This window comes from Andrena cerasifolii, chromosome 1, assembly GCF_050908995.1.
Source record: "Andrena cerasifolii isolate SP2316 chromosome 1, iyAndCera1_principal, whole genome shotgun sequence".
NCBI classification, from domain to species: Eukaryota; Metazoa; Arthropoda; class Insecta; order Hymenoptera; family Andrenidae; genus Andrena; species Andrena cerasifolii.
The window spans coordinates 1,181,105-1,195,368 of NC_135118.1; the positions used below are offsets into that span (position 1 = coordinate 1,181,105).

Below are 14,264 nucleotides of genomic sequence, written 5' to 3' on the forward strand. Positions count from 1 at the left end.
TAAAAGATACGATGGTCACGTTCGGTTTTTCAAATGGAACTATTTTTTTTGAAGACCTGAGTTGATAGTACGTTCCAAGACAAATTCAATAAGCTTTAATGTATACACTTTATTTCCACTGGTTTTTAAGATATTGCGCTTGCAAATTTACTGATTTTCACTGCAAGAAACCCCTCTGAAATGCCAAAAACCGGGGGCGGTCTTACTGACGCCACGGGTGGCACTGCCTGTTGAAATGGATACTTACCTGCCAAAGGTCTACGCCAGAAATGGCAGGCCCAAAGGCTGGACAATTCTTTTCCGTCAGAAATGCTACTTAGGTAGGTATCGTTACTTTTATTTCGCACTTGCTTCTACGCTCGGATGGCCGGTTCTTTTGGGAGGGATGCAAGTTGGATTGGTTCTGATACAATCTGCTCCCTATGGTTGAAATTTAGTCTAGCAACTTTCACTCCTCCTAACTTAACCAATCCAACTTGCATCCCTCCCAAAAGAACCGGCCTCCCGAGCGTAGAAGCAAGTGCGAAATAAAAGTAACGATGCGCTTCTCGATACCGCAGATGTACCTACCTAAGTAGCATTTCCGACGGAAAAGAATTGTCCAGCCTTTGGGCCTGCCATTTCTGGCGTAGACCTTTGGCAGGTAGGTATCAGTTTCAACAGGCAATGCCACCCGTAGCGCCAGTAAGACCGACCCCGGTCCTTCCTATTCCAGAGGGTTTTCTTCCAGTGAAAATCAGTAATTTTGCAAGCGCAATATCTTAAAAACCAGTGGAAATAAAGTGTATACATTAAAGCTTATTGAATTTGTCTTGGAACGCACTATCAACTCAGGTCTTCAAAAAAAATAGTTCCATTTGAAAAACCGAACTTGACCATCGTATCTTTTAAAATAATAATCGGAAACAAAATTCGTTCGCGCTAATAAATGGGCCTCCTCGAACCATGCAATTCCCTATTTTTTTTATATTTTTATCGACAATACTTTAAGAGATATTGCGCTGTCCACTCCTTAGTGGGACACCCTGTATACATCACTTGAAATCGCTGTCGTATTTATGTCATAGTAATTCAGGCAGTTAGAACAACAACGGACTAACCTACTTCAAACAAAAATTTTTCCTATTGTACATCGATGGAATGCACACATATTGTATGTCTCCTTTTAGCGTTTTTCACAGGATCAATCATTCAATGATACTTTATAATTAAATAAATACTTTTTGCATTGTTGTATTATTTATGTGTGCACTAGGCCATCGATATGATTAGTAAAGCCTATTGGAATACGTTATTGCTACTAACTCACTTTCGAAAAAAAATGTGGGTGAGTCCGTTGTTGCTCTCACTGCTTCAATTATATGACAAAATACCAGAGATGGACATTACTTTAGTGCGCAGACAATTTTCCCGGCGGAAAACAATTATTTATTGCGTTTAGTTAACTGAAAAATGGTGCCAATACATGCACTTGATTGTTCTTTTTCCCAAAAAAGCCAGTGGAAATATCATTTTCTAAATGTGACGTATACGTTACAGTGGGCATGTACGGAGTATAATGTGGCTCAATAAATACAAAATTTGATGCATGTGTACTATAATGTATAAGGGATGTTATAAGTATAAATGAATAAAACACGACTATATCGTTTAGAAATGTTTAGAAAAGATATACTCGTGTTTTATTCATTTATACTTATAAATGTCATTTATACTTATATATATGAATAAAACACGACTATATCGTTTAGAAATGTTTAGAAAAGATATACTCGTGTTTTATTCATTTATACTTATAACATCCCTTATACATTATAGTACACATGCATCAAATTTTGTATTTATTGAGCCACATTATACTCCGTACATGCCCAGTGTAACGTATACGTCACATTTAGAAAATGATATTTCCACTGGCTTTTTTGGAAAAAAGAACAATCAAGTGCATGTATTGGCACCATTTTTCAGTTTATAAGTATAAATGAATAAAACACGAGTATATCTTTTCTAAACATTTCTAAACGATATACTCGTGTTTTATTCATTTATACTTATAACATCTCTTACAAATGAAAAAAATTAATTCAAAAAGGTTAATTCAATTATCGGCCATGAATAATTTTCTCGTATTTATTCGTACTTTCTCGACTAAATATATGATCCGCAACTAAAGTACGAATAAATACGAGAAAATTAATCATGGCCGACAGATATAAGGCTTTCGAATAAAAAAATGACGACTAAATATATAATTGTCTTGATTTATTAATTATAAAAATTATAATTTATAACATTTCCTCCTCGTCCTCCTCTACCTCTTCTTCCTCCCCTACCTCCTCTTCCTCCACTCCCTCCTCTTCCTCGACTTCCTCCTCTTCCTCGACTTCCTCCTCTTCCTCCTCTCCCTCCTCGCCCTCCTCTTCCACCTCCATAAATTTCCTTCCTCAATTTTTTTTTTAGCTGGCTGTACTGTAATACGAACAATAAACATAAATCTTATGTTAATTACTGCAATAATGACTAGACGCTTTCACACTTTCATGAAAATGTAAGAAATGGTTATCTACATACCTTCTGCCTGTATTCGACCGCTCTCTCCATCCATAGCGTCGTCGCAGATGGCGTCGGCGGACTCCGTCTCGAGGACGGAGTGCTTTCCTTGCGCGGACTCCGTCCTCGCGAGGACGGAGTCCGTTCCATTCGCGGGCTCCGTCGCGAGGACGGTGTCTGTTTCTTTTGCGGGCTCCGTCGCGAGGACGGAGTCCCCTCCTTGCGCGGACTCCGTCCTCGAGACGGAGTCCCTTCCTCTTCTACATTTTGAACGGTTCTTTTCTCAGACATCTAAAAACGAGTCGAAGAAACATTGAAATTATTGAACGTAAGAAAATGCAATAGAAGAATCAGAGTTGGGCAAAAAGTAAACTAATTACAAATTACGATTAAAATGTAATTGTGTAATTGATTACACAATTACATTTTAATCGTAATTTGTAATTAGTTTACTTTTTGCCTAACTCTGATTCTTCTTGAAATTTGTTTATCCGTGATGTTTCGAATGAAGATAAATCGTGTTATTCAAAGCTGCGAATAACGAATAAACGTAAAGTATCTTTTATTCGAGTATATCTAGATATTATTTTTGCCCATCTCTGGTCTACATGAGAATGAATACACGAATCTCTGAGCGTGAAGCTGCATATCGACATTGCGAGGCTGCCGCGCGAGGCACGCTTCGCGGAGTGGAGAGTCTGGAGACTACCTCGATCATGATCACTTTGCGTGGGAGGCGCGTGCGACAGTCTCTCGCTACCTCCAGCATGATATTTGCGTCGCCCGAGCCATGCGATTTTTGATCATGGGGCTGCGAGGCACCTTTGAGCACGTCGAAAAATCGACTGCTGATGCCTCGTAAAATAAACATGGTCGAGGTAGTCTCCAGACTGTCCACTCCGCGAGGTGTGCCATGCGAGGCAGCCTCGCAATGGCGATACGCAGCTTGAGAAACACGCGGACACTCAAACAATCACAGTTCACACGATAGATTTTGCACAAAAAATTACAACAATACTATGACGGTAATCGGAAACTTTACCCGGAATATGTCTAAATACAGTCTTGGTTTGGAAATAAAATGTAAAAGTATGTTAGTTATTATGAAAGTGGCGTCGGTCGAAATTTAAAAAGAAAAGAAATTGAACTTTACGTTTATCATATATCACGTTGATAGAATACATAAAAAATAAGTGAAATGTAACAAACGAAAAATTTGGACGTGGCCCACTTTCAGAATAACCGGCACATATAGTGAAAAAGACAGGGATAGCAAGCGCGAAGGTACTTACGATCTGTACTGCTTGGCAGTCGCTTTTTTTCTGACGCTCGAGCCTTTGCTACCCTCAAGGGTGGACAGGGCCCAAATTGCCTTTCTCACTCCCTCAAGATTTTGTATTTCACTCGCACCAAGGACCGAGCAGAGCGTCATCGGCCCGCGTAAAAGTTCGAATGCGCAAAGGTTTGAAAACGCGGCGCGTGCTCGCGCATACTTGCGGGTGTTCCTTCATCACCGTCAGGCAAATGGGAAAGGATAATGGTAGAACGAAATATGAATTCCTCGCTAATAAAGTCGGTGATACGTCAAAAGAGTATGCACAGGATAATAAAAAATTCTTTCCTGTGCACATTTCTGAGCACCAGACAGTATTCCCGGAAATAGATACAATCTACGTAAATGTATCAGCATACCACCAATCCTAATGAGAAAGAGAGGAACAGGACGCGTATATCCGTCCCTTTCCCACCATTTTCTGTTTAGCCTCTCAGCATCTGTAACCATTGCACCGACAACGCTAGCTGATCAGTTTCTTGTCGTTTGCACTACGGTGAAGACGGAGAAAGCAATCGGGCTTTTATTTGATGCGCGGATATTGATATATGGAATATTCATAATTTGTGAATTGTTCCATTTCCGCGTGGTTCGTCACTGTAGTGTTGATAAGTGTGTGTGATCATTCCATTGCCATGGAATCAAAGAATGAAGCCGCAGATGCCAGAAACCAGCGCAATTCGAAGGGTGATATAAAAAGGAAGCGCCCTATGCTATCTGTAAAGCGTTTGTCCAGAAAAAATAAAAAACGTCTAGAAAGGTAAGTTACGTTTTATGGTACAGATTTGTATGAAGTCATAGTTTGAGATGTAGTAGTAGTAGTAGCACGGTATTTTATTGTATATAATATAGTATTATTCATATTCTTCAAATATGTATGTATATCAACACAGCTATCTTTCACGCTTTACGTACGCATATTCTATGCTATGCGCACCGCAACGCATGTTCATCATTATTTAATTAATTAATAATCCGATTTATATCGTGTTTGGACTCATTTTGATGTGAAAAAATGTCAACAACACGTTTCTGCAACTTTCATGCCGATGAGACGAAATGTAGAAATTTTAAATTTCGTTATATATGTTATAGAAACTATATGCGTTTTATTAGCATAAAACTTTCAAACTATCCGCGTTTCGTTAGGTATGCTTCCTTTATAATGCAGTTGCGACTATTTCAATCGTTGTACGTAGCTTCGAATGGATGAAACATGCACTTTAAATTCTATTTATGTGACGTAGAAGATAATGTTTAAAATTAGCGACAGTCATCAATGATTTGCGATTCGATGTTCAGCATATGTAGTTACTCGTGGAATACGAAATACACAGTGCTTTTTCTTTTGTTGAATTTTGTCCGCAATATATACGTCCATGTGTATCTTCAGCAAAATTCTTTCATTGAAAAGCGCATTCTTCGAAACATTCTCCAGGCCTCACTGGAAACCTTTGGCCCAGTCCGGGCAATGTTTATGACTTCTAAAGTACCCTCCACTTGTGGATACTACTACGCTGAAAGCGAATTCTATTTCGTAGCAAGATATTTTCACACAGATTTTCTCGTACACGTTACACGATGTAATATCGGTTTCGACCAAAAATGGTCGACATTATATCATATTTGCTCTCATCATAGGATCATTCCACGTGAACTCGGACACTTTTCGGAGTAACATTTCGGATTTTGGTACAACTTGGATATGTTGTAGTTTATTAACATATCTCGAAGAATTTTTGAAAATTTAAAAAATTGTGGATGTTGCAGCTCTTTGAAATGTAGTGTTTACTTTTTTCTAAAAATTGTAACTTTTGCACTAAGAAACCGATAGAAATGACCTTTGGGTGCTTACACTGGAGATATAAGAGTACCTAATAAAAATTATTAGGAAGGTCACCTTCGATTCACGGAAAATATCGCGAACACCAAAAGATGATAGACCGTATTATGTTGTGTATAAAAAACAGAAGAAAATTTTCCTTCTTCAGTTTTTTACAAATACTTATCATATTATAGAACACTGTATAAGAATAGCAGATATAGCCGCTTGGCCGCTGCGAGTATCGCACGGCTCAGTCAGTCGAGCCGGTGCGATTTGACGCAGCATTACATTCAATTAATTTTCATTTGGCCAATTTTAAAATGTCCACGTTTTTTAAAACATGTCCGTAAAGAGGACAAACAGGGCTATATCCTCCTATTTTTTCAAATTTTTAAAAGGGTGCCTTCAATTGTAAAACTGCATTTGTTTACAAGAATTGCAAAATAAATGGTCACAAATTCGAAGTAAAATAATTTTTATTAGGTACTCTTATATCTCCAGTGTAAGCACCCAAAGGTCATTTTTATCGGTTTTTAAGTGCAAAAGTTACAATTTTTGGAAAAAAGTAAACACTACATTTCAAAGAGCTGCAACATCCACAATTTTTTAAATTTTCAAAAATCCTTCGAGATATGTTAATAAACTACAACATATCCAAGTTGCACCAAAATCCGAAATGTTACTCCGAAAAGTGTCCGAGTTCGCGTGGAATGACTCCATAACCAGGAAAATGTTATGAATATTTGAAAGAAATGTTTATGCAGAAAAAATTAAACGTAAAAAAGTTGAGCCGTTATTGCTATTGAAAGATTGTTGTGTATCTGCAGGGTTGCCAGCAACATTACGCAGGACCGTTTATTTAGCGGAGAGGAACATCTACAGGAGTGGTTGTAACGTATGCGTGATGACGTCACTGACGCACACGTTACCACCACTCGTTTAGGTGTTCCCCCTCCGCTAAATAAGTGGTCCCGCATAACGTTGCACTGGCAACACTGTGTATCTGTGTTAGCAGCCGAGGCGCTGGCTTTATTTCTCGACTGCTACGACCTGCATTCTATCCTTCTCTTTTACGACCCATTGACAGCGACGAAGTAACCGCGAGCATCGGAGAATACCGTTCGTTGAATACCTATACCTAGAGGGACGATGAGACAGAATTTATTGAATACGTGTAACACTGTCCCCTTTTTAATCTTTTCTTACTTACAAATTACTCCAATAAGTGAAAATTGTTTAATACATTCCTGTTTAGTATCAGTCCCATCCGACATAATGGTACAAACTTTTTTTTAAAGAATGAAGTACTGGAAGCGATGTCAAGGTCCAGTTAGTTTTTGTAATAGAACAGTATATTCTTTTATTGACGTGTCACAGGATGGTATTTCGATTTCTCGCTATGTATCTATGTTGGGATTTCGTCCGGGTAATATGTAATCGGTATCCGCACCGATGTGTAGGGTTGACTTAATCTACAATAAACAAACGTAACGGTCCCGTTTCCTGGCAATATCGATCGTGAAATTTTTCATGCATTCCTGAGTACCACAAACATCTATCCGGACGTAAGAAAACTAATTATATTTGTTCTGACTCAAGCTAAAATCCAACTGACCCCAAGGGCCGTACAGGCAAAAATTTTGCCCATCTGTGCTACAGGCAGGCAGCCCTTGCCGAAAAATCGAAAACAATTCTTCGCGCGCCCCCATCGACTCGCCTTGTGCGAGGGTAACAAAAGTCGAGGTCAGTACCACGCTTTCGAAAAGCTATCTAAACAGACAGGGTGATGTGCTGGAAAGCGTGCTCGTGGACGAGAACCAGACGGATCTACAACATCGGCGCGGTCAAGTAGGGTTTATTTCGCGAAAGGCAAACGACACGTGTTTCTCGGACCCTTCGTTTCTTCATTATTTTACAACGTTCCATAAAACGAAAGACCACCCTGCAGCCCCTCGTTGAATTGAGGTACAACGTTAAAAATATGACAATGATTTGGATTTCCGGTCTATCCTCTCTGCGGAGTATTGTCTGAATGCGCAAAAGGACAAAATGTTTTTTTGGCAATATTTTTATTTCTTCAGGGTATAATTTATTAGAAATATGGTCCTGTGTGTCATGTACAATGCTGTACCATTTCAATTGTATTATTACCAACTCTCTCTCTCTCTCTCTCTCTCTCTCTCTCTCTCTCTCTCTCTCTCTCTACAGTATTCTAGACATTCAAGGAGGGTCATTCCACGCGAGTTTAAAAATTTTCAAGATTGTGGAAATTGACTGTTTTCAATTATAACTGTTGAACAAAGAGACAGGTAAGAATGTGCTTTTGAGTGCTTACACTGGGGAAAAGTACCCAATAAAAATGATGTCTCTTAAAAAAAAAACAAATTTTAGACCATTCCTTCTGAAATTGTTTTAAACAAATGCAATTTTATACTAGCAGGGCACTATTTAAAAATTTGAAAAAAAAAATGAGGATACAGCCGTACTTGTGCTCTTTATGGTCACGTTTTCAGAAACGCGAACACTTTAGAATTGGTGGCATGAAAATTAATTGAATGTGACGCTGCGCCGTCCAGCACCGGCTCGACAGACTCAGCCGTGCGTGCTACAATATACAACTATCTATTTCTTTCATTCATAATCTTCGGTGGCCTTGAAAGTCATAGCACACCATATGGTTGAATTTGTCTTGACAGTTATACACTTTCATATCGGGTCATTCTTACCTTTCTCTTAGTTCAACAGTTATAATTGAATGGAAACAAAGTCAATTTCCACAATGTTGAAAATTTAAAATATGCTTTGAAATACATTTATGTATCACTAAAGACTACAACATATGCAAGTTTCACAAAAATCCCAAATGGTACTCCGAAAAATGTCCGATTTTGCGTTGAATTACCCAGGATTGAAATGCGAAAAGTATTCTTTTTCACACGCGGTCAAGTGCACGCGTGCCTCCACACACACACAGCCGCGTATCGCAGCACAGCATGTCTGCTTGTGGCTGCCTCTGCTTGCGAGTAGCAGAGACGGTTGTGCAGATGTGTGCGTGTGAAAAGAAAACGGGCCAAAAGTGCATGTCCTTCGGTTTGCGTAGCGAGGGGATCACGTTGTCTAAGAAGAACATTTGTATCACGTCCTTCTTCGTATCGCGAAGATAAATTAGAATGATATTCACAGTAATGCAATAACAATATTTTCATGAACATAGCATCGTAACATTTGTGATGTTTCTCTAATGATAAATGACACCAAACACGGTATAATTTGAATAACACATATTTAGTGGTAATATGTTTCGGCCGCAGAGAAGTATAGCGAATGAAAAAGTTGGAGACAATCAGCAGTCCTTTTTTCCACTCGCTCTCTTCTCCTACGTTCGAGGCTTCTATCGACAAACTTCTAAAAATATAGGAACCACAGTAACATCTCGATTAGGGTTTAAAATCATGACTATGTATGATTGGTGTTAATTTATATCACCCTTAGTTGGAGTGTTCCCTCTTGGAACCAGTGAAGCGTGTAATATGGCTCGAGGGCCGATCGTATAACCCGATCCGAAATTGAAAATCGGTGAGAGACAACACCGATACAAACGAGGTTCACAATTAAAAGTATTTTATTTTTGGCTCTCTTTATAAATTGTTTACCAACATATTTGTGAGGACTTTCTGATTAAAATGACACCAAACACGATATGGTTTGGATAATTATATAAATATAAACGATTCGTATTCACGATAAGTAAAAGTTGTCCGATTTATGTTGTATTTGGTATCATTTTAATTAGGAGATTGTAACAAACATGTTGGTAGAAGTTTCATGAAAATGAAACCAAAAATACAAATTTTAAATTTTGATTGCGTTAGTATTGTCTCACACGTACAGGGGTATCGTTCCGAGGCTTTCGCTTACATCGAGATTTTACTGTATATCTTCTTTTACTATACTTGATTTTCTTTTCTGCTGTATGTTTTTCTTATTTCTATATATGTGCCACGTGTTACTGATTATTGACTCTTTACGTGCAGGCAACGATTGAAGAACACAGCGTGCCTCACTGTAATTCAGGATACCGTGGCGGAAGCAGGTATCTCATACGGAACACATCCAAGCACATCTGCTGCGGATGAAAATTTTGAAGATTCTCCAATTATCGAAGGAATTGTAGAAGAAGTACATTTCAATACGGACGCAGAAGATATTATTGAAGAAATAAATTTCAATGCGGACGAAGAGGAAATTGTAGAAGATGTGCATTTCGAGTCGAACGAAGAAAGAATTGTGCAAGAAATAGATTTCGACAGAGACAGCGATGAGATACAATCCGTAAGAGACATCAACGACGAAACGACTCAAGATGTTGGAAGCGATGCTGATTACTGGGTGGTAGAAAATACAGAACCAGAACAGCCGGAAAATCCAATTTCAGAAGGAGTAGACTTCGTTGATTTTCCGTATGTTTTCGAACAAATACAAAATCTTGGAAAACATTCCACTATTGGCTATGGCATCGAACATTTTGAAATAATTAGATGTCAACGGAATGGACTAGAAAATGTGTATTATGTAGAGTGCAAAATGTGCAAATACACAGAGCACATATCCTGTCTTCGGAAGAGTGATGCCACTATGGATATCAACCGCGCCGCTGTTTCCGCAACAATGATGACGGGCGGCGGATATAATCAACTGGAGGACATACTGACTGCCGTGAACGTATCCTGTATGACGAAAAGGATCTACGAGAAATGTCAGAATGACCTAATCGATGCCCTCGAAGTGGCCGCACAACGCGAAATGGAAGATGCAGGAAAAGAGGAGAAAGAATTAGCTATATCAAGAGGCGACGTACATGCAGAATCCAATCTACCGTTTATTCCAGTTGTCGCGGATGGCAGCTGGATGAAAAGGTCCTACCGCGGAGGAGATTACAATTCTCTCTCTGGCGTAGGAGCCATCGTGGGATACTACACGAAGAAAGTGCTGTACATCAGCGTGAAGAATAAATTCTGCATGACTTGCCAAATAGCAGGTACGAAGAAGGAAGAACCGCGCGAGCATCGTTGCTTCAAGAACTGGGGCCGTAATCAGAGTTCAACTGGCATGGAGAGTGTTGCTATTGTCGAAGGCTTCAATTGCAGCATAGATATGCACGGCCTAATATACACTATATTAGTTGCCGATGGCGATAGCAGTGTGTACAAAAAGATATTGGACAGTGATCCATATAAAAACTACCTGGTGCAGGTACGAAAAATAGAATGCACCAATCACCTGCTACGCAATTTCAGTAAAAAAATAAACGAAATCGCAACAAAAGGCCGCGATAAAGACCTAAGAGCTGTCGTAAAGAATAATGCTCTCCGCTTGCGTACTGGTATAAAGAAAGCTGCAGAATACCGGTTGCAAGAAGAAATAACACTCGAGGAACGAGTAAGAAATTTGAAGGAAGACTTGAGGAATGTACCGAGTCACGTTTTCGGTGAACACAAGGAGTGTCAGAAGTTAGCATACTTCTGTAAGAAATACTCTGATCCAAACAGAGAGGACTACGTACCAAGGTTGGGAGAAGCTGGTATTTATCACAGTATCGAAGAAGCGATGCAGCCACTTTTCCCTAAAGCTGACAGTTTGCTGCACGGTTTAAATAACAATGCTGTTGAAAGTTTTAATAATATCATTGCCAAATTCATCGGAGGCAAAAGGATAAACTTTGGACGAGGGGGCTCGTATCAGGGCAGAGTCTCCGCTGCAGTCGTCCAATATAATACAAAAGAGGCGTTTAGCAGATTGAGTACGGCAATGGATAAAGAGCCGTCAACTATGGTAAGAAAGCTGGAAGGACGTCGGAAGCGTGCAGCAGAAAAAGCAAGGGAATATAAAAAAGAAGCGAAAGCATCCTCCTTCCGAAATAAAAAACAATCGTGCGACCCGGATTACGGCCCTAACGCAGAAAAACCAGATATGGAAGAGACAGTATACTCTTCCGAATGTAAAAGGCACGCGGCAGTACTCCATGACTGGCAAAGAATGCGATGCGAGATCGAAGAGGAAACTCGCAATCAGGCGAATAGTGAAAAGTGGATTAGTTATAGAAAAAAAATACTAACTGCATCCAATTTCGGCAAGGTATGCCGATTACGAAACACTACACCACGGGCAAATACTGTGAAGAGTATAATGTACCCGCAACTTCCAAATTTGTCTGCTCTCCAATACGGAAGGGAAAACGAGGCAAACGCCTTGAGACAAATGGAAGAAGAATTAGGAATCCATATTCTACCATGTGGCCTCTTCATCGATGACACTGTGCCTCACTTAGGTGCAACTCCTGACGGCCTCGTGGACCATGATAAAATCGTCGAAGTAAAGTGTCCTGAATCGGCCAAGGATTTAACACCTGCTGAAGCAATAAAGCAACTTGGTAATATACGGCGTATTTTCATGGGTAATGACATGAATCAAAATCATCATTACTATTATCAAGTGCAAGGACAATTGCACATAACGAAAAGGCAACGGGCCTATTTTTGTTTATGGACGCCGAAAGGAATGAAGGTTACAACAGTAACGAGAGATGATCGATTCTGGGCAACAGAAATGGAAGACAAACTGAGCAAGTTCTATGAGGACTGCATGTTGCCAGAAATTATAGATAGCAGATACAATCGACAACAGCCGATTAGAGAACCTCCGTACACACAAAAAGGAGGAACAGCTACGTGTACACAAGAAAGTACATAAAACGATGGATGAAAACATCGCGATAGCACCGGCGAGTGCATCCAGCGCATATGAAGAGCTGTGAAATAAGCAATTGCAATCCAAAGTGACTAGTGCACCGGCGAGTGCATCCAGCGCATATGAAGAGCTGTGAAATAAGCATTTGCAATCCAAAGTCACTAGTGCACCGGCGAGTGCATCCAGCGCATATGAAGAGCTGTGAAATAAGCAATTGCAATCCAAAGTGACTAGTGCACCGGCGAGTGCATCCAGCGCATATGAAGAGCTGTGAAATAAGCAATTGCAATCCAAAGTGACTAGTGCACCGGCGAGTGCATCCAGCGCATATGAAGAGCTGTGAAATAAGCAATTGCAATCCAAAGTCACTAATTCCCCATGAGAGAGAGCCCCGAAGAGTGTAGTTGTTTAGACAGGATGGGTCGTTCGCCGACCAAAGATCCAGGAAGTCTCTCGCTCGAGGAGAGAGTTTGAAGTTCTGAACGAAGAGTCTGAAGATTAGTCTAAGCTAATCTACTGGACTGGGCTGCGGAGACTACCTTCGTAGCCCAGCCCTCTGTTTCTTTAAAATGTTTCAGAGAGCACGAAACCCCACGACGAGGGACAAGGTGTCGGGGGACTGCCACCGCGGCCTGGATACGCGTTCCCGAATTCTACGTCTGTGCTACGACAGAGTAGCAGTCCGCAGTGGAGCGCGGACATACGTGGAACCGCTTCTCTAGCCCTGTTGGCGTGGATCTTGGCTTCTCCATCGGTTTGTGTAAACCAAGAGGTCCGCCTCAACAGGGTGGACAGCAGCCGGGAAATGGCATCTCCAACCACCAGTCGGACAAGCGGTGCGACTGCTTGGATCGGCTGGAGGAGATGTCGCGGAGATGGGAGCGTTAACAGGACGCACAGGACGGTCCCCTGGGTCAGCACCAGAAGCCACGAAGAGGAAAGGGGCCATCTGAAAGCCAAGGCCTGAGAGAGGGAGAAGAGGACAAGAAGTCCAGAAGACAACGCAGACGAGCTGGAATGCTGGGCAGATTGATCGGAAAACGGTCCGATAACATGCTCATGAGCCGTGATCCCCTGTTATCGGTTCCGTATCGCCTTTCCGTCTTCCCGGTTCTTTCAGCCCCAACGGATTTTCTCAAATTAAAGTAAATGTTAATTATAAAGTAAATTAATAATAATATAATTCTCCGTCCCTTTTGCATGGAATCCGGAGCCGGGAAGAGATTGAAGTGTCAAGCTCGCACGGACACCTGAAGGACATCGAGGACGAGTCCCTGGAAGAGAGGTCGACCGCGACCAAGGATTCGACGAGGAGGAGGGAACGTCGCCGAAGCAGTGGAGACGTCGTCGGACGTCCTTCTGGAGGAGGCTGCCTGGAGGCAGCGCTGGAGTCTGCACGAAGGAGAATGCAGCGTCGGAGCGTTGGAGTCAACGTGGAACGTTCCAGAGTGGAGTTTCAGGGACGTCGCGGGACAAGTAGCTGCGGAGTTCTCGAGACGTCGTGGGACAGGAAGCTGCAGAGTTCCAGAGACATCGTGGGACCAGAAGTTGGAGCGTTTCGTCGTGGCAGATCGAGAAGTCCCGTTTTACCCACGCTTTGCTCAGGGTATAACAATTAGGTTATATTTTCTGTCACTTCGAGGAGCCGACCACATAATAATCACGCGCATCCAGCCTGCGCATTTTCAGTAGCGGATTTCACGAACGGATTTTCTGTCATCGAAGTGACGGAAAATATACTCTATATGCTATACTCGATTTCCTAAAGATGCTGTTGTGGCGGAATAATAATGTTTTGAAAGGATGCTA

At 41.0% G+C, this 14,264-nt stretch overlaps 4 protein-coding genes and 1 long non-coding RNA gene across 10 annotated transcripts in view; 3 read left to right on the forward strand and 2 right to left on the reverse strand.

Annotated features, from left to right (window-relative positions):
* The window catches only part of LOC143373660 (uncharacterized), a 423,841-nt gene that overhangs the window by 251,097 nt on the left and 158,480 nt on the right, over window positions 1–14,264 (reverse strand). The window lies entirely within an intron of this gene.
* The window catches only part of LOC143374872 (uncharacterized), a 617,708-nt gene that overhangs the window by 168,772 nt on the left and 434,672 nt on the right, over window positions 1–14,264 (reverse strand). The gene's annotated exons all lie outside the window — the stretch shown is intronic.
* The window catches only part of Wech (tripartite motif containing 71 protein wech), a 320,032-nt gene that overhangs the window by 100,799 nt on the left and 204,969 nt on the right, over window positions 1–14,264 (forward strand). The window lies entirely within an intron of this gene.
* Window positions 1–14,264, forward strand: part of LOC143373387 (uncharacterized) — a 142,369-nt gene that overhangs the window by 45,417 nt on the left and 82,688 nt on the right. The window lies entirely within an intron of this gene.
* LOC143368282 (uncharacterized) lies at window positions 4,341–13,169 on the forward strand. The gene is made up of 2 exons (XM_076810868.1): window positions 4,341–4,643; window positions 9,743–13,169. Exons 1-2 carry the CDS (start codon window positions 4,519–4,521, stop codon window positions 12,456–12,458), a joined length of 2,841 nt encoding a protein of 946 aa, XP_076666983.1. The 5' UTR covers window positions 4,341–4,518; the 3' UTR covers window positions 12,459–13,169.

What these genes read in the sequence shown, in the direction of transcription:
- LOC143368282 (XM_076810868.1), top strand. Translation starts at nt 4,519, where the DNA reads ATGGAATCAAAGAATGAAGCCGCAGATGCCAGAAACCAGCGCAATTCG. An exon ending in AATAAAAAACGTCTAGAAAG is followed by an intron (nt 4,644 to 9,742) that starts GTAAGTTACGTT and finishes CTTTACGTGCAG; the next exon opens with GCAACGATTGAAGAACACAG.